General features: G+C 42.5%; 3 protein-coding genes across 4 annotated transcripts; all 3 read right to left on the bottom strand.

The window, feature by feature from the left end:
• Window positions 1-43: 43 nt before the first annotated feature.
• unc93b1 (unc-93 homolog B1, TLR signaling regulator) lies at window positions 44-12,382 on the bottom strand. Its single transcript, XM_076090692.1, has 13 exons — window positions 12,164-12,382; window positions 11,166-11,282; window positions 10,891-11,032; window positions 10,627-10,780; window positions 9,869-10,030; window positions 8,518-8,647; window positions 8,292-8,385; window positions 6,728-6,852; window positions 4,994-5,176; window positions 4,619-4,892; window positions 4,418-4,539; window positions 4,144-4,266; window positions 44-2,216 (listed from the first exon to the last, which is right to left on the bottom strand). Exons 1-13 carry the CDS (start codon window positions 12,164-12,166, stop codon window positions 1,953-1,955), a joined length of 1,893 nt encoding a protein of 630 aa, XP_075946807.1. The 5' UTR covers window positions 12,167-12,382; the 3' UTR covers window positions 44-1,952.
• A 127-nt stretch (window positions 12,383-12,509) lies between these two features.
• timm10 (translocase of inner mitochondrial membrane 10 homolog (yeast)) lies at window positions 12,510-17,208 on the bottom strand. The gene is made up of 2 exons (XM_076090695.1): window positions 16,994-17,208; window positions 12,510-13,699 (listed from the first exon to the last, which is right to left on the bottom strand). Exons 1-2 carry the CDS (start codon window positions 17,062-17,064, stop codon window positions 13,504-13,506), a joined length of 267 nt encoding a protein of 88 aa, XP_075946810.1. The 5' UTR covers window positions 17,065-17,208; the 3' UTR covers window positions 12,510-13,503.
• Window positions 17,209-17,334: 126 nt separating this feature from the next.
• LOC142948583 (uncharacterized) lies at window positions 17,335-25,977 on the bottom strand. Of its 2 annotated transcripts, none has more exons than XM_076090698.1 (6): window positions 24,826-25,977; window positions 23,714-24,750; window positions 23,054-23,149; window positions 21,869-22,358; window positions 19,003-20,862; window positions 17,335-18,235 (listed from the first exon to the last, which is right to left on the bottom strand). In XM_076090698.1, exons 1-6 carry the CDS (start codon window positions 24,959-24,961, stop codon window positions 17,868-17,870), a joined length of 3,987 nt encoding a protein of 1,328 aa, XP_075946813.1. In that variant the 5' UTR covers window positions 24,962-25,977; the 3' UTR covers window positions 17,335-17,867. The 2 variants fall into 2 exon arrangements, with proteins under 2 accessions (XP_075946813.1, XP_075946812.1); XM_076090697.1 differs by having other exon boundaries at window positions 19,003-20,883.
• Window positions 25,978-25,990: the final 13 nt, after the last annotated feature.

A 25,990-nucleotide genomic window follows, 5' to 3' on the forward strand; every position in this document is an offset into this window, starting at 1 on the left:
CTGACATCACACCGCCCACCAGTCAAGACATGTGCAGCAGCTGTTAACTTCAACACCATCTTTAGTTTAATGTAATAATCAAGAGAAGCACAAAATGTTTTGGGTTCCACAGTGTTGAAGTCAGTAACATGACATTACACACATTAACAGGCCTCAGTGCAACATCAAGCAGCTTCGGCATCAGTTCATTGAAACGTCAGATGTGATTTCGCCACAGAAGGTTTAAATAGAAACAATCCGACCGTAATGTGTGAGAACAGAACCCAGAAGTACCAGAACTTTTGACCATTGGTATAAAAGCATGGCATGCTTGACATGACTGTAAATAAATGTGTTAACGCAGCCTGGATCAAACCAACTCAAAGTAAACGTGACTTCAGACAACAATAAGTACTAAAACAGGAATTAAAGTAACAACTATGCGCAGTGAAGTAGATACCATAAGTTTAACATATAGGTTTTGTATTTTGTACAAATCATCAAATAGCAGCTCTCCAAACTTGCTGACTTGTCATGATTAATTGAACTGTTCCACCGAGATCATAGTGAAGTCCGGGTGTTACTATTAACGTTAACGATGGCTCTGTTGTACCATGACGTGTGACAGTGAGCCAGTACGCACCGACCAGGACAATGAAGCACCTAAAGGAATTCAAAACCATGACAAAAATATATCCAATTGTAATACTTTTTGAGGCCTTAAATTAATACAAACACTTTCCCAAGACTTCACGTGCATGTGAGCTCCCTGATATGTGTTCGTTTTCAAGACATCGTCTGACCTTCTTATCTCTTTTTTGCTGTCCCAGCTCTGTGCTTTACACTTTAATACGTCTGTTTGTTCTTTCTGCTAGCGTGACTCTATGAATGTGATCTGTCCACACTGAGATATTTCCACATCTACTAAATAGATTGACATGAGATTTTGTACAGACATTCATAGTCCCCAGAGGATGAACTTCAATGACTTAAGTGATGTGGTGATCAGGCTCAGCTGTACTTTGTGTTTAGTGCCAACACGCTAAAATAAAATGGTGAACAATGAAAACATGAGACCTGCTAACCATCAGTAAGTGAACGTTGTTACTGTGAGCATGTTATGAGCATGTTATTAGCATGCTATTACTACGAGTATTTAGCTCACATCACAGCTCCTAGCTAGAAACGCTAGCGTTGCTGTAGACTCTTAATCATCTTTATTGTCGTATTGTAGATTACCGTGTTAAAAACAATTGAGACACATATTCAGTACCTAGAATATCCCTGAGGCCAGTGTATCCCAAAATGAATTCCTTATTGACTGGCACTGACCGTCCGTACCTGTATTGAGCATAAACATACATTCATATTCAACTTCTGCCAAGAGGACCAACAGACACGTGTCTGAGCTTCTAAAGAACAGGTTGGTTTGGGTTGTCTTCTCTTAGAGAGGTGGGTAAGCTACGGGGTTGGGAGTAAACAAAGGCAGAAGAACGAACATAGCTACGGCTGCTTATGCTGCTCACATGGAGCAGGACTCCATCCAAACGCACTTCACCCCGAGGACAAACTTAAAAAATCAATTCCTCATCCCCCTGTCTGTCGCTTTCAGTTCTCTCTTTTCAGTAGAGTGCTCTTTTTAAAATGACCTCTATGATCATCAGCACGTTGGTGCACATGAGCCACAACAGAAGCTTTCCAGTTGTGTTTGATTTTTAGTCGTGTTTTATCCAGTGTGTGGATCAGACGGCTCTAGCTATTGTTAAATAGAAATATAGTATTTACAATTTGTGTAGCCTTTCTTCTGGACCGCTGTTGTGATTATAGTTGATTATCAATCAAAGCTTATGCCAGAAATAAAAGCTTTTGTTTCGCGTGGAAAATATGAATGAGCACAACAGCATCCAGCTAATCTCACATTTTTGTCAACATTCTGTCCAAAATCTTCCCTCATTCCTCCTTTGTCTCCTCTCTCAACCTCCCTCACGCTCTTCTCTCACTCCCTCCTTCACATGGGCGTCCTCCCGTCTGTGGCGGTGACCCTCGGCCCCCCTCCTCCTGGCTTTGGGTGAGTCAACTCCTTGGACCCCGGCGTCTTGGCCTCCTTCCTCCCCGTCCTCTGCTCCCATCTCCTCCGCCACATGCTCTTCGTGCTCCTCCTCTTCGTCGTCCTCCTCACTTTTCTCAGAGTCTGACTCATCTGAGTTGTCCTCTTCCAGGTAGCGGTAACCTTTGACCTGCAGACACAAATTACATATTATACTGATGGCGGAGGAGAAAAAGTTTGCTCACCTTTTAAAATGTTAAAATGTTGAACAATAAAGCTCTGACTATAATAAGATTCTATTGACTCGCACAGCTGAAGGATTTTTTCCAGAGTGCAGGACACATCGCTGGTAGCAGGAGTTCAAATCTCCCCACACTCCAGATTTCATGTTGAGAGATCTGTGTAGAACTGGGCCCCTTGAGTCAAGGCCTGGCCACCAGACGCTTGATGGCAAGCTCCCCTCCCGGGTCAGGCTCCAGGAGGAGGCCCCAGTTTCGGTTCTATAAGTAACCAAACTGGAGTTTAAGAACAATGAACTTCACAGCAGTAGTGAGGGTTTGACTTTAACCAATGGCTAAAAACATGACTTTGTGGCCACCAAAGTTCTGCACGGTCTCTTGAGAATGAGACTGCGTGTCTTAATGAGATTACGTGTCCGAACAGAACGCAAGACGAGCGAGCGTCAGTGACGCTTTGAAGGACAGGCACGGCTGATTCATGAAAGTGAAATGAGGAGTATCTGAACGATACCAATAAGAACTTGAAATTTCAATTTAAACAAATAATTATATATGTTTATTTTTTTTGCCTTTTCATTTTATTCACTTTAGTCATGTTTAAGGAAGGCTGTGTTAAGTTGCCCTTAATTGCCTTTTCTGTGTTGTTTTTACATAAGTTTAAATTTGCCAATGTACTTTGTTCATCAAATGTAGGGCTCGGTGGCCGCGGGGCCAGTGATTTAAAACATGAATGTCTTTCCCTGGCAGTGAAGGAAAGCACCAAGCTCAAAGAGAAACAGCCTAAAGACGCAGAGGCCGACTCTGTTTACTCTATCAAGCGTGTACACTCAGGCCGCCGTAAGAGCTCCTTTCATGAAGCTTATACCGTTCAGTTGTTGTCAAAACTGTTAAAGGTTTAGGATAATATGTACAACATAATGCAGTTCAACAGACTACATCCTCCAAAATGATCATAATCAACACCTCTTTAAAACATTATAACCTTCATGAAGTGAGGATGTACTGCAGGCCTGTTGTATAATTAGACTGATTGGTTTGAGCTCGGTGTACCTAATAAACTGGCAAATGAGTGTAAAGCACTGCTGGTATACTACGGCCTTGTTTCTAACTGGTCATTAAAGTTATAGTGCAACATCTAAAACTTAGTTCTGCTTCTGGTCAAAAGTTTAAACCGTGTTTTGAATCAATGTGCAAACAAGGTAACCATAGCAACAGAACTTCGAATTTATCTATAGTTTGAAAGCTTACCTTTTTATCATGTCAAGTGGCAAGATGGAAGTTATACAAGTGTGATTTTACACCGACGTGTTCCGACATGCACAACATATTTGACCACCTTCTCCTATCAAAAGCAAATATATTGTATTGCTTCATGTATTCAGTGTATGTGCACTCGAGGTTTTAAATTCCCACATTACATATTTGACTATGATTGGCTCCAAACTAGATGTGATGTCACAGAATCATGCTCATACGCACGCGTCACAAATCGAGATTCAAGGCGAGCACACAGAAACTTTCTCCCTTCAGCAGATGAATGTGAAACATCCAAATGATGTAACAATAAGCAAAACCCATTAGAGTTGAGACTGTCTAAGCTTTGAGGAGATAAAGGCTTTTTAACTTAATAGCCATGAAATTGACTTGAAATTAGATATATGGAACAAAACAGTTACAAACGGGCAAAGAATGCTTATTTCTGAATAATGTTTCAACAAACGAACATAGCAGCACCTGTACTGACTGGCTCTGGGTGCTACATCACACACAGCAGTGATGGTTTTAACATAATTGGCTTCAATGAAAAATAAATTCATAGAATCTCCAGTATCCCTTCTTCTTGGGCTGTGAAGGCTGAATCAGTCAGAGATTGCTTACCTTGTGCCGGGGCCGCGGGATGCGAGGCAGTCTGAAAGGCACCTTCATGGCCAGCCGACGCTCCATCACCCAATAACAGTAGCAGGCCAGCAGTAGAGTGGCCAACAGGATGGAGAGTTTGGCCTGAGGAAGAGTGACAGAAATAGGCCATGAAAGATATAAGTAGGAACTTTTCCTTTACAATGTGGAGCCAAATGATCCGTCTTTTCTTAGAGTTGCTTTACCAGAGACACAAACACACATTTATCGTTCTCTAAACCCACACACATCATACCCTCATGGGCAGGTTGGACCAGAGGTAGACGATGAAGATGGCGATGGCCTGCCACCAGTGATAGATGGTGTAGACAAAGTCCAGACGTTCTTTTTCCTCAGCGTAGAGCATACCGAGCAGAGCTGACACACACAGAGAGGAGACGCGTGTCAGTGTACAGTATCGTACCGACAAAACACCTCGACCACAGCCGTTACTCACTGCTGACGCCCGTCTTGTTCAGAGCTGTGCCAAGCCCCCACAGCACAGAGATCACCAGCAGAGGGCCCAGATACTCCGGACTTTTAGGAGGTGGAGAAAACGCCAGGAGCACTACCAGCAGCACTGCATGCACAGCAGCGCCCCCCACCAGACACACCCAGCGCGGGAGGCGTAGGAGGCAAAGGGAGAGGGAAGAGAAGACGGAGCAGGAGAGGCCATAGACTACTATAAGGAGCCACAGCTTTTTCAGGCCCAAAGCGCAGACACCATAGGACTGTGAAGGGAAAGACAAAGAAATTAGATGAAATGCATATATTTTCAATATTTCCTGACAAAAACAATTAAGCAATGCAAGTGACGGCTATTCTGCTCTACCAGGGAAAATCCAGTGACTGCAAACAGCATTTCAAATCCGCTGTAGATGAAGAAGGGGCAGAGCAGTCGCAGGCGGTAGTCTCGCAGGTGTTTGAAAGGCAGCTGGAAGATGTTTCCCCAGCCAATACTGCGGAGGTCGATTTCTTCTGTCGGGCGGTAGGCAGCGCCACACAGCACAAGGAACTGTGGGTATCAATTTATTTTGAATAATTATGAATGATTGCCATGGTTTGTACATGCTTTGCCTTGACACATTAGGAAGGTCGGTCCAGCATATTGTAGAACTAAATAACTAACTCCAACATGGCCCTGAATAAGGCTTTGTATCCCTCTGAAGCACTGCAAATCCCACTGGAAGCATTTTTAGAAGCATCTCAAAGAACAGATACGCTTCCATTTTATTAAATGCATCACTCCACACGAACCATATCTACATTGATCGTTTAAGGCAACCCGTCTGTCTGTGAGCTCCAGGCAGACTCCCCTCACTCGCTACGGTCGGTGGGGAAATAACATCAATGACTCAATACAAACACTCTGGATTTCTTCCCATGGCACCGACATGAAGACCGGTTTGGTTCATGTCAGTACTTGGGGAAGGCAGGTTAGCCATCTGCTTTCCACTCGGCTGACAGACGGACCTTTACAGATAGAACTTCCTAGGAAATTGTACAAATGTGTGAATCTGAGTTTGTTTGTAAAAAGAAAAAGCTTTTTTCTGTCTCGTATTCTCTATAAATGTAGCACTAAAAGTGGATCAGCATATTTGATGAAGTTGCTGTACTTGCATGATTCTTGCACCTTTTGGGTTTTACCCACATGGTTGAATGCACTTATTGTAAGTCGCTTTGGGTAAAAGCGTCAGACTGGTTGCCCTGATGCATGCTGGGATAGGTTCAAGCCGTGTGCCTGCCCTGAACAGACTAAAACATATTCATACATCTTACTTTAAAGCTTAAAGCTGCTCCAATCTATATTTTTATATTAACAAATGATAACAAACCCACAAAGAATCATCAGTGGAGTTTGCAGTGACGGTGGCTAAGTGGAGAGCAGGGCCGACCTTCAATCAGAGGATCGACGGTTCGATCCCCGGCTCCGCTAGTCGCATGTCGATGTGTCCTTGAGCAAGACACTTAACCCCAGAATGTCTCCCGTAGCTGAGCCTACGGTGTGAATGTGATAGAATCTGAATTGTAAGCTGCTTTGGATAAAAGCTAAATGTATGTAATGTCTGTAATGCAGTTCTCCTTAAATCTACTCTGTGTTTTAGTCATTTTGGTTTACAACTAAAACTGTTAAAAATCTTCTTTGCTCTTATTAATAATTAAGCACTTATTAAGTAACTCCTCCCTAACGTTTAATTCTTCTTTACACTCTTAAATATACTATAATTATGTTGTATATTAGGAGAAATGTATGTTCCTTAAATAAAAAATAGATGAACGAATAGCTTAATAAAGAGCCAATTACAGTCTTAGCTGTGTTTTAGTTTATTCACAAAGCTTAGTGTGTATACACTTTGGTTCGGTATAACTTTCTAGTTCAAGGTAAATCAACATCGCTCCCTACCAGTCATTTCCTGTTCATTTCCAAGACTACAGAAATTCAGGAAAGACACAAGACAGTCATATTAATACAAATAAACAACCTAAACACACTTCTAGGGAGTCAGAGGGGTGTGTGTGTGTGTGTGTGTGTGTGTGTGTGGGTGTCGGGGAGTTTGGATCTTACGATGATCATGGCGAGGAAGGCGAAGCCCATGAGGACACTCTCCACCTGGATGAGCAGCATGGAGCGAGGCAGGTTGGTAAGCACAGTGGTGTTGAAGCCGGGGATCACTCCACTAATGTTTGCTCCTGTCAGAGGAAGAGGACAGTTCAACCATTAGAGAGGAGGCGATGAGACACAACAAGCAACAGGTCTCAGTCCGACACCTTTATAGACCCGAAGCCTGGAACACTTGAGACGTCATCGCTGCTTTAGAGAGCTTGAATGCAGTTGCACTTTACATACATGTCTGTCCAGAATGTCATCATTTCATCATTTTATCCTTTTAGACATTTGTGGGAAATTGTAATAATTAGCATATGTATTCTTGAGTTCTGGCCAAAAATGTGATTAATGAAGTCAGAGGGACTTTTGACCACCATCAGTTCAACCCTAAGTCCAGGTGGACATTTATCCCTCCAGACGTTCCTGAGATATCACAGACAACCCGAAAACATAATGTCTTCTTCCACTGCTGACTGTGTGGAAGCATTGAATCAAATGTACATCTGATGGAGATGGGAACTTCTCCACCGTTATATTTCCTCCTATTGATGTTTACAATAAAAAGGAAGTGATGTTGCCAGAAGTGAGATCCAAGTTCAGCACGGCAGGAAAAACATTTCAGTTTAGCAGAAGTGTTGCACTTCACTTGTTTCACATCAGCTTTTTGTGGCCGACTCGTGTTTCCTTCAGCATGTTGCTGCCTACTTAAACATATTGGACGAAACAAATATACTAGCCTAACACATGGACTTCTATTGCATGCAAGACGGTGAAGAAAGAAGTGTTTTTTCAGAGTGTTTTTTGTTCTTATTAACAAACTTGATTCAGGTAAATGAAACAAAAACTTAAAACAAAACTAAAAAGCGCAGCGGGACTAGACGCATTTGTCACAGCAAATAAAACATGAGCTTGCAGATTCGTCTGGTTCCCAAAGCAAGTTTTCACCAACTCCTGAGAAAAAGATATTTGATTGTTTGGCTGCTGGATGCACCACGATGCTCACCAGCTGCTGGATACACCACGATGTTCACCAGCTAGTTGTTCAGGCTGACAATGAGTAGAGTTTGTGAAACATTCACAATGAGTGAAAAAAATGCTGAAGGAACTGCAAATGCGCCTTCTTGCTGAGAGTTAGATAGGAAAATCAATAGCATTCTCACATCTGTACGGTAAATATGAAGCTGGAGACAGCAGTCAGTTAGCTTAGCTTTGCATAGAGACTGGAGCCAGAGCTTTGGTGAGCATTACAGATGCTGGAAGGTGGATTGTTTTATACCTTTGGACAGAGCCAGGATAGCGGTTTCTCCGTTTGCAGTCTTTGTGCAAAGCTAAGGTAACCAGCTGCTGAGAGTGGTATCAATCCTCTCATCTAACGCTCTACAAGAAAGTATTGAAGTGTACTTCCTGATATGTCTACCTGTATCTCATTGGACAAAATAAACTGAATCCTTATAAAAGGTTGTCTTGCAATAATTAGTATGGAATCATTAATCAGTGGAGGTGAAGTGACATGTGTCTTTACCGCAGGAGTGGACATTAAAGAGAATGTGTTGGTTCTCATGCAGGTAGTCGTTGAGGACGAAGCGCATGGGGAACTCCGCGAAGACGAAACTCAGCTGACCATGAAAAGACAGAAGAAATGATCGTGCTCATTACTTTCTGCAGCTGTGCAAACTTATGTTCTGACGTTGAACACTGCACACAACATGAAATGAATTGAAGTGAACAAAAGCTGGCTGAAGACTCACATGGAAGATGATGTAGAAGACTGACTGGAAGACAATGATGTAGTTGTGGCACGCTCCCTTAGGGAGCTTCTTCTGCTCCTGCACATGGTCTTCCTTGTAGTTGACGTACTCGTAGTACTGCTGCGCCATCCTGCATGTGTTTGAGTGAGAGAACAATTTCACAAAACATTCATGAAAGCAAACATACTGTACCATCAGGTGTTAATTTAAAGTCTGCATGGATGGGTACGGATTCACTTGTGCACCGACTATAAGCCCATGCAGTCCCATGAGCCCTGCCTCGGTGTATGAGGTGTTAATACTTATCCGCCTCAAAGCTCCCTAAACTTCAACCCTTGACAGCTAAGATGTGCTGTATGAATAGTAGGAGTGCATAAGAGGTATGCCTTACATATCCATGTTCTGTTTCTTTCTGCATTCAACTTTATAAAATCTCTTTACTTGAAAAGAAGAAAAAAAAGAAAAGAAATCACAGAATTCGTCTCCAGGGAATCAAAGACAAAACAATGCAAAATAACAAACAAAAACAAGTGGTGACAAAATCATCTCAGCTTGAGCTCCCCAGCACTGCACAACAAAGTGCCTGGTAGTTGTTGTTTTTAGTCTTGCATAGATGAATAGGTGGACTGAAACTAAAATCTCTCATTTGTCATGAAGATATTAAAATACTATACTCAAGTATTTGGAATGGTTTTCCTTTGTAACTGAGGGTTAGGGTTATTTGAACTAATATCTTACACTGTATGTGTATTCGTGTACATAGGTCTCTCGTGGAAAGGACAGGACCTCAATGAAACTAGTGGTTTAAATAAAGGATTAAATAACAAATATTCTGTTCGTTAAGCAAATACAATCTGTGGCCCATCAGAAGATATACACAGTATACAGATTACGGTAGGTTTAATTTAATCCTGTAATTTTCGATCAGAGACCAAATAAAAATGTAAAAAGTCCAGACGAAACATGGTAGGTGTGAAAAGGCCCTCTGTTAAATAAAGACAATACAGAAATGTTCTTCTCTGTTAGTTCAGCCCTGTAGTCTGTTTCAAAGCGTTGATGGTTGTTAGACATGGTCAATATTATATTATGGTGATGTTTAGAGTCAGGGTTAAGGTGGTTATAAAGTTATCTTTAGGCATTATCACATGAGAAACAGTTGAGTTAGTGAAGTTGAAATGCAGGTATAATGTTGTTGCTGTAAAGCTGAGAGCAGCGATCTGAGGCTGGCTGTCCCCTGAGGTCTGAGAACGCTGGTCGACCTTCAGTACGCTCTGTGTGCTATGAAGTACTGAGGTTCAAGCTTCCACTTCTTATGAAACACCTTCATCCGCCCACCCTGTCGCGGCCTCACCTTGTGATATAATTTCCCAAGGAGGCCCAGAGCGGCACAATGGCCACGCCGATGGCTACGGCTGATGGAACCAAGGTGTAGTACCGCTCCCAGTAATTGGTTGAGACAAAGAGTGCGTAGATTCCTGAAGCCAGGAACATCATCCACTTAGTGCCTAGAAACCTTCCAGAGAGAGATATATATAGCATTATATATAGTATATATTGTTATTAGTGCTGGGCAAGTTAACGCGTTATTATCGCAGCTGTTGCTCTCACTGGAGACTACTGGACATCGCTGGGTCACCTTCATCACCTCTGAGTTACAGCATCATAGTGATGAAGAGTAGAGCTGCATCACATGCTCTGACTGTCATGAAGACACAACACACACATGTAGATGAAACGTGTGAAACATGTTGTTCCTGTTGCACAGCAGTGGAACGTTTCACACACAGTCACACACTGAGCACAGATAGTGAAGAGATAGAACTGCTGCTGTGTAAAGAGAACACTGCTGCTAACAACAACCTGATGTGTTTAAAGTGTTTACACAAAATGTTATTCACCTTTAGTTCATATAGCAGGACTTTCAAAATAAAAGTGCACAATATACTACTTTTGAATTCATTATTGAACTTTGCCATAACAATGAGATTAATCGCAATTAAACATTGTAATCGTTGCCCAGCACTAACTGTTGTCATAGAGTACATACAGGCAGATTAAGGACACGCTGATAAAAGACATGTTTTATTCTTTATGTTTGTGTGCGTCTACCTGATAAGTACAGGAGTGTACAGCAGGCCTATGATGGGGGTGACGTTGATGCCCATCAGCATCTTGCGATCGATGTCCTCTAAGCCAAGGTTGCTGTACTTCACCTCACGGTAAGTCATATCATAATGGAGGATCAGCTGCATCTGCAGTAGGCCTTTCACACACCATTCACACAGACAAAAATAGATTCAAAAGAACATATTAGAGTCTCGGCAACTCTGTTTTTCTGTGTCCATTCAGTGTATTTGCTCCAATCGAACTCACCCATGTACACGCTGTACACAATCGTGGCTCCAACACTGGCTGCAAGAACATTCTTGATGACACCCAGCCTCTTCCTCCTGTAGTATTTCCTCTCCTCTTCCTCCTCGTTGTACTCTGCCTGCGGGCCCAGAAACTCCTCCATCTGAGGAAAGAAAGGACTAAAAGTTATGCAACTGTTTGATAAAGAAGATGTTATCATACTCAAGAAGAAGTGAGTATCTTTCAATGGAAACCTGAGAACCACAGAGACTGGACGTATACAGCAGGGAGTTCACCTGGCCCTGCATGTTGCCTTCTTGTCCCACATGCAGCAGTTCATTGATGACGCCATTGGGAGGTGCTACAGGCTGATCAGCATCCCCGACCAACTCTTCTCGATCAGATGCATCCATCTAGTGACCAAAAGCAGCAGTACACTGGTTTATTAGACGGTTCACTGCTCAACCAATCACTCACTGAAACGTCACTGTAATATTATGCCTATGAGTTACCTGTAGGGGCTAGGGTTGTCAAATATCTTACCGTACATGCTACTGAGACTACATTTACAAGTTTTTGTTTTCACAGATCACATTATAAATTTCAGATACAATCTTAGGCTGAATAAATCTCAATTATCAATAAAATGACTCTTTGAAATTGAGATCCTCTCATTTTCTGAGGAAGAGCAAATAACATGTGCATTAACACACCTCCATAAAGTACATAAAGCCATATTTTAGATATTTCAAATATATATATATAGTACACACAGAAATATGAAATAATCTAGAAATATGGGGTTAGAAAATAATAAAATAAAGACGATAAATTATCATATTGAATATTCGTCCAGCCCTTTCCACGTGTTCCCCAATTTGAGTAAGACACACCACATAGTTCTCTTAAAGCAAACTACACATGAAGGCAACACGAAGCATAAACCGGTCATTCTCAGGGTCATTGTACATATTTGAGTTATAACTCTTTTCCCCAGCATGACCTATAAAACTCCGTTTAAGTTTCCGATACAATTAATTAAGTTAATATCGGAATAAAAGTGCGTCTGAGGTTATGTAATTGTATCAACGTCACTATGCTTTATTTTGTTTGTCATAATGGTATTTCTGCTGTAATATTCATGTAAAGTCATATTTTGAACGGTATTAGATTAGCTGCAGCCACAGTCTAGGTTTATTAAATAACTATTTTAACACACAGGATGAGATAACTCGCCTACCAAACAACAAGACGCTTCTTTTTAGCATTTATAAACACCCTGAAAATCACTTACCATGTTTCTCGCGCGGGGCTCCACGCGGGCACCGGAGTGAAAAGTCTGTGCATCGGCTTTGACAGAAACACAATACACCACCTCTGTAACTGTGTCGCTTTTGTTTTCGGCAGCCGTCAGTTCCCCTTTCCGATGTACAAGGTTCAGGTATAAATAAAAGTTTCGTGAGGGAAACGAAAGTCAGTCGTCTTCACTTCCTCATCTCAACCGGCCCCTTTGTTTCTTAAAGGTACAGACACACATTTAGGAAACTCCTCCTTCTCTGGATCACGAGTGCGAGAATAAAACAAGTGGGTGGGACAGAGATTAAGATTTAAATACCCGCATTAAAAAAAGAAAACTCATGTTAAAATAAATGACAGTTTTATTAGAGTTCTTAACAACAACGACACACTGTGCAGCTTCTCCAATATGCAGATAAAAAGCTGCGTCACTGACACAGTGGTTAGCACATGAAAACAAAAAAAGAAACATGGTCCAGTCACATACAGCACAACATAGTCTGCACAAGCATCGAGTTAAATCTATCTTCATCACACGTCCGTGTAGCCGGAACGACCTGGCTGGTAGTCTGTATCTGAGTTTACTGACAAATCCAACACAGGCCTGAAAGAGAGTAAACGATGCAGTCTTGTGTTTAAAAAAAGGACAAACGATACTGCCATACATAATTCATTCAGCACATGCCCTCATCCATCTGTATTTGACTTACTGTATTTCAAGGTATTGTAAAGAACCCTGTCTGCATAACAGACAATTTGTAATTGTGAACAACGCGTCGACCTGACTACCATGTTGTGTTGCAACATTATGAAGAGGGCCCATGTTTACTTTCCCCACTTTCAAAAAAAATAGAAGAATTCACCCAAGTTCAAAGGGTGATGTGGGAACAAATACTAAATGTAAATAGTGTTTGTTTTAACCTGCCAGTATTTGAGTTTGTGCAGAAGAGGCAGCACCCTTCTGGGACTCTACGCAGCTAAAAACAGACACAGAGCATGGATTAGAGATATTACACAGCCTCGCTCCTTTTCACTCAATTATCAGGTGACTTCTTGAGGACCGAGCCAAGCTGAATGAAAAACTCATCAGACGCATGCAGAGAGGCTGGTGGAGCAGTGAGCCGTTTCTAGACGTCCTCGTGCCCTCGCTCCACCAGGTCCTCCGGTGATTCCTTGAGCCCCATCCAACGTCTCATCCTGGACTGCAGTTTCTCTCCGTGGACCCTCAACAGCATTATTCTTCACACTCTATTGATTTCCCAAACAAAACCCACCCACTCAATAACCCATAACCTTTTAATCCCCCACAATGCTCTACTTTGAGCCTTTCATTAGCGTCTATCCACTTCCCACAGATGCCTTCCTCATCATTTCCTCGTCCTGGACGGAGAGCTCGGTCAGCTTGCGTCCCAGCCTCTCGTGAAGGTCCAGGTATTTGGCAACGCAGCGGTCCAAGCACACAGACTCCCCCTTTGTCAGCTCTGCCTCATTGTAATGTGGCGGTACACACTTCCTGTGGCAGGCGTTGGTCATGCTGCGAAGAAAGGAAACCGGGATACGGTCGGGTTTTTAAAACACTGCGTGTAATGACTGGAATATTGTTGCATGTGTTAACACATTTACCAGGCTATTTTATTATGCTTAAAACACCTTAATATAATGTCCCATCAATACACACATTTGGTCAAAGCAACTTGCTAAAACTATACAGCACCATCTGCTGGAGTCACTCGATTTCATGTTGGATGTAGTGCAACCTTGCTTGAACATGTAAATAGCTTGAAGCAACTATGTGTAGAGTTTGAATGTGATTACAGCAACTTATTATTACGACATTAGAGCTGCAAAGATTACTTTCATTATCAACTAATTTACTATTTAAGCGATGCAAAAATTTTTTCTTAAAAAATACAAAATTAAACATTAAAAAAAGAATGTCCATCAGTGTCCTAAAGTCCAAGGTGATGTCATCAAATGTCTTGTTTTATTGAACCAAAAGTCCCACAGGAACAGATGTGCTAACTGTAGAACAAGCTGCAGATCCTCACGTCTGAGAAGCCGAATCCATTTAATGTTCGGAGTATTTACTTGATAGAAACTCGGCCATTAGACTGAATGGATTTGCGACAAAGTTGCTGATTCAATTTCTGTCGATCAACTAATTGATAAATCATTGCCGCTCTAGACCGCATCATTTTGTGTTTATAAAAAACCAAATAGGAAAATTGTTATAAATTGATTGTTTTTAACCCATTTATTAACCAGTTGAGTGGAACACCCCAGAGAGAGTTACCCAAGTCAAAGCGGGGCTTTAGATTTGGACTTGACTTTATTCTGTTTGTTTATTTGACAGGGACAATACTCATTAATAATCAGAAACGATGAGTGAGAGGCAGCAACACTATATACAGGTGCTGGTCATATAATTAGAATATCATCAAAAAGTTGATTTATTTCACTAATTCCATTCAAAAAGTGAAACTTGTCTATTATATTCATTCATTACACACTGATATATTTCAAATGTTTATTTCTTTTAATTTTGATGATTATAACTGACAACTAAGGAAAATCCCAAATTCAGTATCTCAGAAAATTAGAATATTGTGAAAAGGTTCAATATTGAAGAGACCTGGTGCCACACTCTAATCAGCTAATTAACTCAAAACACCTGCAAAGGCCTTTAAATGGTCTCTCAGTCTAGTTCTGTAGGCTACACAATCATGGGGAAGACTGCTGACTTGACAGTTGTCCAAAAGACGACCATTGACACCTTGCACAAGGAGGGCAAGACACAAAAGGTCATTGCAAAAGAGGCTGGCTGTTCACAGAGCTCTGTGTCCAAGCACATTAATAGAGAGGCGAAGGGAAGGAAAAGATGTGGTAGAAAAAAAGTGTACAAGCAATAGGGATAACCGCACCCTGGAGAGGATTGTGAAACAAAACCCATTCAAAAATGTGGGGGAGATTCAGAAAGAGTGGACTGCAGCTGGAGTCAGTGCTTCAAGAACCGCTCCGCACAGACGTATGCAAGACATGGGTTTCAGCTGTCGCATTCCTTGTGTCAAGCCACTCTTGAACAACAGACAGCGTCAGAAGCGTCTCGCCTGGGCTAAAGACAAAAAGGACTGGACTGCTGCTGAGTGGTCCAAAGTTATGTTCTCTGATGAAAGTCAATTTTGCATTTCCTTTGGAAATCAGGGTCCCAGAGTCTGGAGGAAGAGAGGAGAGACACACAATCCACGTTGCTTGAGGTCCAGTGTAAAGTTTCCACAGTCAGTGATGGTTTGGGGTGCCATGTCATCTGCTGGTGTTGGTCCACTGTGTTTTCTGAGGTCCAAGGTCAACGCAGCCGTATACCAGGAAGTTTTAGAGCACTTCATGCTTCCTGCTGCTGACCAACTTTATGGAGATGCAGATTTCATTTTCCAACAGGACTTGGCACCTGCACACAGTGCCAAAGCAACCAGTACCTGGTTTAAGGACCATGGTATCCCTGTTCTTAATTGGCCAGCAAACTCGCCTGACCTTAACCCCATAGAAAATCGATGGGGTATTGTGAAGAGGATGATGTGAAATGCCAGACCCAACAATGCAGAAGAGCTGAAGGCCACTATCAGAGCAACCTGGGCTCTCATAACACCTGAGCAGTGCCACAGACTGATCGACTCCATGCCACGCCGCATTGCTGCAGTAATTCAGGCAAAAGGAGCCCCAACTAAGTATTGAGTGCTGTACATGCTCATACTTTTCATGTTCATACTTTTCAGTTGGCCAAGATTTCTAAAAATCCTTTCTTTGTATTGGTCTTAAGTAATATTCTAATTTTCTGAGATACTGAATTTGGGATTTTCCTTAGTTGTCAGTTATAATCATCAAAATTAAAAGAAATAAACATTTGGAATATATCAGTCTGTGTGTAATGAATGAATATAATAGACAAGTTTCACTTTTTGAATTGAATTAGTGAAATAAATCAACTTGATGATATTCTAATTATATGACCAGCACCTGTCTGTGCCTGAGACTAGAAAAGAAAGCCCAGAACAAAGACTGTTTGACTTTTTCCACAGCAGACATATTAGCTTGTCTTAGTGTTAGGTTAGTACCTCTGTTCTATTTAATTGTCCCAGTGTGACGGTGAACCAGCATGCACAATACCAGGACCCCGATACTGTAGCAGCTTAAATGACACCTGTACAGTTGCTCTGAACCAGTAGTCCCACTAGTGATGGTTAAACTACATTTACGTCAGACAGTCCTGGGGGTCTGTTAGTGAGCGAACAATGACCAGTATTGCTCTCCTTTACGTTAAGACTCGTTATCAAGAAGTGAGGACAGAGAAAACATTTCATTGCATTTCCTTTTTTTTTTAAACACCCGAGTGTGTATTAAACGGTTTCCCATTCCATTCTGAAATTAAGTGTTAATAGTATTGTGCATCACTATAATCACATTAAAGGGTATTTAAAGACTATCAGTACACGCTAGGGCAATACATCCATATGCAATGGGCTTTCGTACCGGAAAGGCAAATTTTAAAGCAAATGCTAACTTTAGCTGCAACTTAAATCTATTTAAACTCATGTTTAACATCGCAGGTTTACTCAACGTTAATCCGGTGTAGCATGCTATGCGGTGCTAGCATCACGGAGGGACATCTCTAATAAGCGTAGCTAACCTTTTACCGTTGAATGCCCCTTTGTTACAGCATATCCAGTTTATTAGAGACGATTTAAACGAAGGCCACGAGACTCTGTACTACTTACAGAAAGGTTGCATAAATTAGAGATAGCTAGCTTTAATGGTTAGCTTGTTTTGTCTTTACCGGTTGTACATGTCAGCCATCATCTCCACCTCCAGCTCCGCCGCCAGCTGCTGTGCCTTCATGGGATCCATGTCTGCGCTGCAGTGCTGCTCACACCCAGCTTTACCCACGCACACGCCGTCCTGGTGACCCTCTCCAGCGAGCGGTGGACAAGAGACCTACCCGGTGCTTCTTCTTTAACCTTCAAACCTGCAAGACGCAAAACACGTGTGTACCGTTTCCGCTCACACTTCCGCTGTCAATAAAGTTGGATTCAAACTGGAGGCAGAGACAGTGCGCCCTCTCGTGCCATTGATCGCCAAAGACAAAAGTAAATGTAATGGTCTGTTGGCAAAAAGAAGTGACAGATTTCAGGTTTTTTTTAATAACCCATAATTATGTAATTTACACAAAACAAGCTGTGCTTTACAAATAAAAGCTCAAAATAAGGTTCATTTTCAACAATAGTCACTTTCAGAGAGACACAATGCCCCTCGAGTGCTTTTACCTTAATTAGTATGACAATTCAAAATTCACTGAAAATGTAAAACTAATAAAATGATTGACAAATGTGAACAGTAAGAACTTTTTCCCTTTTTGTAATTAATTATTTAGCATACTATTAATGGAAATTTAACATCCATTTGAACCTTGGATATGGAACTAAATGAAGGTAAAACCAGCACGCAGCCTGTCACTCTTGCATGCACACAGCTGGTGAAAACAGAACAGAAGGACATAACAATATACTGTACATAGCTTCACAGCAAAATAGACTTTGTCTGGCATCTTTGTGAACATACATAAAACCACAACAGAGAGAACATAACATGTGGTTCACCAAAGTGCTGAATTAGTCACACAACATAGTAAAAACTATGCCAAAATACAAAAGTTACTCTGCCTCATCTCCAGTTACATCAATCTCATTCACATCTTCTTCCTCCTCCTCCTCTTCCTCTGGAATTATTGCCATGTTGTCGAGTCCATTCTCACAATCTTTGGTCTGAGGCGCTTTGTCTGGAGACCAAAGCAGAACGTCTACCTCCACTTCCTCCTCTTCCTGATCGCAGCCGGTGCTCCTGCCGAACCCACCAGCGTCCGACACAGGTGGACTGTTTCTCTCAGGGGTCTGGAGGTTCAAGTTGTGCACTGAAGGCATTTCGTCTTCTTGAGGCAGGTGCACGTCACTGTGAGACGATCCTCCATCGTGGATAGCAGTCGGCTTTGTTTTATCTGACACTCCATCACGGGCTGTTTGTGCTAAAAAAAGAAGGAACTAAGATGGATTATCCAGAGTAATTGGGTCATTGTCTTTAATATCTATATCTATATATAGAGTAAAAGCACGACTCTGCAAAGAAAGGCATAGAGACAGTGAGGAGGTTTGAGATGCTGCTTTTTTCCCCACGGAGATCTCCCTCCTAAATTCTGAAGTACCGATAGCAAAACCCTAACCCTTTTTACTCATTTAGAATCGAGTTTCCATCTCTAGTAATATATCAGCCCAACCACTACTATTACTGCTGATACTTTTAAAGTACATTTAGCTGATAATACTTTTGTTCTTGTACTATGAATGCAGGACTTTCTTGTCATGGAGTATTTTGACATAGTCGTATTGATACTTTTACACAAAGTAAAGGATCAGAGTACTCCTTCCATCACTGCCACAAGACTTGATACATCGAAAAGTTAAATTGGTAAATATTTGTTTGTGTGATTTGGATGAACTACGCCTGTAAAAAATCTAAACTTTGACTTTTTGAATGTCTCTTTTTCAAAACTGAGCCCAACATTATGCAATCAACAATTCAAGCATGTTGTGGTCATTGCTACAAGTCACAGTGTCATGCTTTATATTACAAGTTAGCACCAAAGTAGGTTGAGTATATAATCGTATGCAACTGCAGTGTTGCTCATTCAAATACATTTTCTTACTTAAATGCAATGGTTCAATAGTTTGAATTTCTTGTTTTCTACTCACTGTACGCAGTAAAAGGGTTTGACCCATGGAAGAAACACTTTACCTTCATCGGGACTCTTCAGCGGTTGCTCCGTCTCAGCTGCTAACTCGGCCTCTTCTCCCAAGACGTCGAAGGAAACCACCGGAAGGGACTCATCGCCCAACAAACGGGTCTCATTACCAGTCGGGACATTCGTCTCATCTTGCTGTGATTCGTCACACTCGGCTGATGATTTGTTGACAATTTGATTGTGATTTTCATCAACTGTGACGTCCAAGAAGGCGTGGTGCTCTTTAACTCCGCCCCTGTTCTGAGGCTGAGCAGTATCCATTTCTGTCCCGTTAGTTAATTCTTCCAATCTGCTACCGCACGTCTTCCCTTCCTCACGTTCTACAACTCCTGCGGTTTCACTTGTTTCCTTGTCCTGGCTTTCTTTTGACTTCCTTGTTTTGGAGTGTTGGCGTTTGATAAGCTTTTGAAACTCCTTCAGACTGACCATCCGTTTGGTTGCCCCAAGTCTTCTTCCGGTTACATCACTGTTGTGGTCTGCCTCAACACTTAAGGCCATCAGTGGAACTGCCTCCACTTTACTTCTATTCCTGATCCGTTTTTTACGTTTCCTTGTTTTTTCGCTCTCCTCCTTCAACAAACTGTCATTTTGCGGCTCTCTTTTCACATCGTGGCTCTTTTTGTCAGCGACGGTAAGAGAGAGAGCGCTCTCTAAAGGCATCTCTTCAACCCTTATTTTTCGTGGCCTTCCGCGTCCCCGCTTGGGAACTCCTTCTTTATTCACAATTGGAGCACTGCGGACCACGGGTTGTAAAACTGTACTTTCGATGCTTGAGCTACTTGTGGTCTCTAGAGTTCTTTTCAAAAAGCCCCTGGTCCTGATCCGCATCTGGTTAGTATTGAGATCCTCGGGCCCTCTGGTCTTCTCTCTCAGACTTTCCGTGATGGTTGACAGTTCATTTGTTTTCCCTACAAATGTGTCTGGCATGTTTAAACCGGCAGCAATTTCTCTTTCCTTCGCCAGCACGTTGTTGCTCGACAAACTGACTAAACAAACACTCAGGTTGATCTGACCTTTTGTTTCATCGCTGACTTTCATATGCTTGTATTCCAAAGGAGAACTGGCCTCTTGTGGAGAGCCTGGACGCTTCTTCCTCCTCCTTTTAGGCACTGCAGCATCACCTTTAGTGTCATCTTGTTTACATTTAACATCTTTCTTTATCTTCCTGAGATCAGACTTCAGTTTTGCCACGTTTTGATGACCATCAGATATTGCGCCTCTCTCTTCCACCTCTTGACCAGAACAAGTTGCTGCCCGGCTTTCACCACTCTGTGGATGCAACTCCAGATGTTTTTGCTGTTGCTGGTTTGAATCCAGGGGTAAAGACTCACTTCTATTTGCTCCGTGCGTGATGGCACTGAGAGGAAATTGTAGTGATCCCATGTTTACTGAAAGCCAGGGTCGCCCGTGTACAGATGACTGTGGCTGAATATTACCGCTTTGGTTCGTTGAGCTGTTGAGGGTAGATGGACGTTTTGCTGGCGAGGTGGACGGCTCTAACGGAGAGAGACATTGAGGAAGCCGCAAATCATCCATGCAAGGTAAGGAATGCAAGGACTGTGCTTCATTTCCATTCATTAGGGGGAAAATCTCTAGTATGTTGTCTTGTGAAGGCGGTTCCTGGAATGCTGGGAAATAAGTAAAGGTAGTAAGTAGTCTCTGCCCACTGAGTGCTTCAGGATATGGACAATTTAGTGTTTTGGACAGCGGCATGCCCTGGTGGCTCGTTCCATCTCTTTGCCCCATGGATGTGACAGATGAGTGATACCGGGGAGAGTGCTGCTGCTGCTGCTGGATCAGCACAGCAGCCGGCTGTACGGATGAAAGGCTTGAGCAGCTGGGCTGGTTCTGAGCTGTAAAACAACAATAGATACCTGTACAATAGGTGAGAAGGCCGCCATCAATCATCCTGAATTTAAAAAGCTGAGGTGGTTGCTGTTAGGGTGTTGCTTTTGGATCAATTGAAAAGAGGAGCAGTAGCAGTGTGGGCATTTAGATTGTGATACGGTGTGAAGCGGAGGACTGGGGGGAAACAGCTCCGGTAGACTTGACCTGATCTTGTGTTCTTTGATTTCTTTAGTAACTGCTTAACTTTAGCACACTGGACAATACAAGATTCAGATTCATTTTAACCATACTGCTCATTACCAAATATACAAAAATAAATTTAGAGTTGAAACGATAAATTGAAGAATCGATTAATCATTCAAGTAACATTTCTTTGTTCCAGCTTTTAAATGGTGAGGATTTTGGGCTTTTCTCTATTTTATACGATAGCAAAATTACTAAATTTGAGTATTGGACTTTTGTTCAAACAAAATAAGCAATTTTACGTTATCGCCTCGGACTTAAAGGGATAAGTACTTATTTATAGTCAGTGTGTTACCGACAGTAGTCGGTGTCGGCACGCCACCAGTTTAGCGAAACAGACAGGAGTAACAGCACTGAACTGTTTCTGGGTTTCTCTTCTGTAGGTAGGTGGAGAAGTAGCTCGCACAACCCCACTTCAAGAAAATCAAACCATCCCCTTTTTGGAAATTTAACGGGCATTCTTCTAAATGTTGTTAAGTGCTGGATCATAAACAAGAGGACAGCTAAATAAAACAGATAAAAGGACTAAATAGATAAAGGATGAAGCTATTGAGAGCCTGGAATTGTCAACTTTTGTGATTGTAGTGAACACCCACTACATTTTTCATTATCCTAATTAACAAATCCATCCCTCTTTGGATTCAAATGGCTACTTGTTTCATTAACCCACTGCCACTGCTCTGCAACACATTAGCCCACAATCTATCAACAATCGTGTCTACACATCGTGTTTAAAGTAGAAATCATAAGAGAAATGCATCTCAATACCTGTATCTGTTGATGCGTGACCAATTTGTGTCCCAAACTCCTGGTAATATCCTGGTAGTCCCACCGTACTGAAGGCAGCATGCATCCGACTCTGCGGTCGCTCTTCCTCTGTCACTGGGACCTGGCAAATGGCTGGAGCTCCGTCATGGTTTGGTTGAAGACAATGAGACTTTTTGCAGTCTCCGTCCAAGTTCGGCAGGATGTTCAGACCCATCATGATGTCCTCCAACAGCTTCTCCATCTGCTCATCGCACTCCTCCGCAGGGCCTGGAGGCTGGGGCAGCGACACTGACTCAAGACCGCCATCGAGGCAGTCGCTGGAGAGAAGCTGGGAGTCAGAGGGGGTGTTGGGGCGAGGCGGTCGCTCGGGGGAGTTGGTGGTAGCGGGTTGAATAGTCGGGGGCTCTGGTTTATGAGCTGGGCCTGGCTGGACACAGGAGGGAGGAGGCTCACTGAGGTCTGTCTGCAGCCTTTTGTGGCTGGAGCCATCCTGTAAAAAGATAAAGAGGTCACATATCTTTTATCAAGTTTAGTGTGATAAGAATCAAATAACTATTAAACACACACTGACTTTCTAAAAATCTAATCTCAGGTGGAGTCAGATGATGAAACAGACCTGCTGTTCATAAAGCCTCAGGAAGCCGCTCAGGCGGTCTACAGATACTAAGTTGGGACTTTACCTGACGTTTTTTGCATCACACTGTCTTTCATTTCTCCCACAGCACAGCGCCCGAGTATGAACAACTCAACTCAACTTTTCCTTTCCTTTCCATGCGAGACAGACAGTTAAATGTAAAGAGTGAATTTGTTTGAAAGCTAAAGTGATTTTGTTTGGTGTGCATTTAATGAATAAGAGATGCCCGACACCCTGCTCTTTAATGTCCACCTTTTAAAACCAACATGAGACCAAGAGGTCCTAAGTGACCACATCAATTGTACTAACAACTGCAGGTGCATCAGTCTCAGCCAAAATGATGACAGACAAATACAGCTCTGCTGATTGGCTAAAATGACCCAGCTGTGTTTACAAAGGTAATTTTCTGTGAAACAATATTTTTGTTCCATCTCTGCACTGCCCTGCATCACCAAGACAGATGAAGTGATTCTAATATAAATGTGCAATCATATCCAAGTAAACTGGATGAAACGTGCGTCTGTGTATAAACCACCACCACACTTACATACCTGTTTCAGGGAGGTAAGAACTGACAACGCCTCATCTGTGTCTTGCTTGCTCACAACCTCCCACACTTCTGCATTGGTCCTCCTCCTCAGCTTCACCTGCACAGAGGGAAGAAAATAGAGCAATGAAAACAAGTGGGCTTCTTACAGGTTTGTTATGACATTCTGGAGGCATCATTGCTGAGAAGAAACAATTCTGTCATGAAACTAAATCCTCAAATGTCCTTTCTTCTCTTTGTTTATGAAATGTAGAAATGACAAGTCATTTTTAAAGTCATGCCTGCGCTCCAGGGGAAATGAAGACATGGCTCAAACTTAAAGGCAACAGCAGCTGAGCGACTCCGACACCCGGATGAATTTCATTTGATTAAATGTTCACTACAGTCGGTAGTTGCAACTCAACAAGTTGATCTCTGATCTTTCAATTACATCATGTTCAAGAAACACTAGACAATGCCACATATTAGCTAAACTGACTGTGATTCCCAGAATGTTAAGATCACAAACTGCATGACACAACTTCCTAAAATGCTCACAGCAGCCTCAGTTCACAAACACAAACTGTCTGGAAAGTGTCCCAAAGTTAGAGAGAGACAAAAAGAAAGTCTTATTTTTGGAGCATTTTTACACCTCTACATGGAATAATTAACTAGTCCTTCATACCTTGATGGAAATCTGTGTGGTCTCCGTCTCCATCATCTGCTGCATCTGTCTCATCTTGGCCAAGCTCTTTATCCCTACATTTGCACGTGCATGCCGTATCTCCGTAGAGTTTCCCTTTTCTTCTCCTCGCATCTCATCTCTGTGGCTTGGCTGCTCTGCATTTTCCCTGTTGACAGCTGTTTTGCCGTTAGTTGTTCTACCCTTCAGTCCTGCCCCTTCCTTAGCCAACACCTGTATGCTATCCCCGATCTCAGATGACTGCTGGTAGGTGCCGTCTTCCTGAGGTGTTGTGGAGTTTGCGTCATCATTAAGAGAAATGGAAAAGGTCATCACGTTGCTGGACAAAGATGAAGTTGGCGTGGGGTTTGTTACACTGCCAGAGGATCGGTCTGATGTAGACTCGCCATCGCTTTGTGCTCCACTGTGCACACAGGAAATATGTGGGCAAGGAGCGAAGCTAAAATGTTTATCGAGTGTGACGCTTTGGGATTGCAATGAGATAGAACAATCCAAATGTTTAGCTACAGAGGGTTCGGGCCCTGGGGTTGGATGTTCAGTTTGGACAGAGTGTGTATTAGAACAGCCCGTTGTCTTTTGATCAGCTTTAACATTCCGTCTCCCTGTGGATACACAACTTCTCTTTTCAATTGGGGAAACTGTGTTTCTCCATCCAGCACCCTCAGCCTGAACTTGTGCATCCTGCATTTTTCCGCTTTCATTCCTCTCTCTGCAACTCCCAAAACAACTTTTCTGGGGTTCTCCCTCCCCCACCTCTCCATTTTTCTGTCCTTCAACCAGGTCTGTGATCCCGAACTGGCGGGCTGCAGACAGCAAGTCATTCTGCTCTGCACTTCCTGTTACCTCCACCTCCCCAGAGTACAGAAGACCAACGATCTTCAGCAGGGTCTGGGCCTTCACAGCCTGGAGCCGGAGCTCGCGCTTCTGGCCCGACGGAGGAGACGGGGAGGCCGAGAGCTTCTGACACAGGAAGGGACTGAGAGCTGCAAGTATGCAACTGTGGGTTGGGACTGAAATACCTTTACACACGGTAAGAAAAAGAGGTTAATATTTTATTACAATATCAATAACTTTAGATATGCTACACAGCTCACCCTCCGTTTTCAACAGGACATCACAGAATTGGGCATTGTTTTGTTGTCTCTGCAGCTCTCCAAGAAGCTGCTTCTTATAACCTGGCCACCTGTACCGCTGCATGGCCTGATGGGTACTGGGAGCAAGGAAGGACATAAGAGGTGGGGGTGTCAGATAAAGAAATATGGTTCAACTCAATGTACACCTACTACTGTTGGGACCAGTGGTGGCCCCGATTTTTAAAAAATCTTCCTGTTTACTGTTGCCTATAATTGAACTTTTGTTCTTGCTTTGGTTTTACTATTTACATTTAATCTACGGATCACTTCATTGTAGTTTTTAAATGTCATTTATCCTGTTTATTTCATTTTCAATTTGTAAAGACCCTTAAAGTAATGCCACTGTGAATGAAATAGGATTACGTTAAACTAATTCTTCACCAGATTATTAAAGCAACCTTTTCCCTAAAAGCAAGACAAAAGCCAGTGTTGTGATTGCAGCCCTATCGCAGCTGCACGTGGAGAACTGCTCGCGCACTGCCAATGTTAGTGAACTTCACGTTAAAAGTGACATTTTTACTTTTGAGGGTAATTTTGTACTTTCTCACTTTCATTTATTCCATTTTCTGTTCAACCACAGCGGGCTTATTTACAAATTGACAAAAATATTTCTGGCGTTACGAGTTGCAATAAGTAACCTTCTTCTGGTCTCTGTGGCTGAAGGTTAGCTAGCATTAGCAGACAAATGCGGAAAAACAGTAAATGAATAATGTAACGTTAGACCAAAATAATGAATGTTTGAAGTTAACGCGGTGCAACTCCACGTTAGCAAGATGACACTGTTGGCCAACACTTCAGTAAAGCTAAAGTGAGGTAACAGTCAGTATTAGCTTTAAATTACACTTACCAGTAGCATTATACATCTGTTGCACTTGCAAGGCTTTTTTTGTCCCATTAAACGGTATGTTAACGCGTTGAACCCCGATGTCGCAGAATGCATCACGTTTGTCACCTCCCTCCTAGTTCCTAATTGTCGCAGTTGCAAAAGTGGGCCACAAACTCAAAGCGCCACCTAGTGGCCGCTCTGTCACATGACAACGAAGGGAAACCACCTCCACATGTCAAGCGACTGTTCTCCTTTGTTAAAGCACAGGCCGAGGAACAGTTCCATAAGGAACTGCTCTTC

This window comes from Anarhichas minor, unplaced genomic scaffold, assembly GCF_050575085.1.
Source record: "Anarhichas minor isolate MPS153535 unplaced genomic scaffold, ASM5057508v1 ptg000012l, whole genome shotgun sequence".
Taxonomy (NCBI): Eukaryota; Metazoa; Chordata; class Actinopteri; order Perciformes; family Anarhichadidae; genus Anarhichas; species Anarhichas minor.

Excerpts from the sequence above, each read along its gene's own strand:
- unc93b1 (XM_076090692.1), bottom strand. Across the intron at positions 11,033-11,165 it reads AAGGCAACATGCAGGGCCAG|ATGGAGGAGTTTCTGGGCCC; the intron begins GTGAACTCCCTG and ends TTCTTTCCTCAG. Across the intron at positions 8,386-8,517 it reads TCTTCTACATCATCTTCCAT|CTGAGTTTCGTCTTCGCGGA; the intron begins GTGAGTCTTCAG and ends TTTCATGGTCAG.
- timm10 (XM_076090695.1), bottom strand. The coding sequence starts at position 17,064 with ATGGATCCCATGAAGGCACAGCAGCTGGCGGCGGAGCTGGAGGTGGAG. Across the intron at positions 13,700-16,993 it reads ATGGCTGACATGTACAACCG|CATGACCAACGCCTGCCACA; the intron begins GTAAAGACAAAA and ends CTTTCTTCGCAG.
- LOC142948583 (XM_076090697.1), bottom strand. The coding sequence starts at position 24,961 with ATGTCCTTCCTTGCTCCCAGTACCCATCAGGCCATGCAGCGGTACAGG. Across the intron at positions 23,150-23,713 it reads CCACACAGATTTCCATCAAG|GTGAAGCTGAGGAGGAGGAC; the intron begins GTATGAAGGACT and ends CCCTCTGTGCAG. Across the intron at positions 20,884-21,868 it reads TCACGCATCAACAGATACAG|GTATCTATTGTTGTTTTACA; the intron begins GTATTGAGATGC and ends CCTATTGTACAG.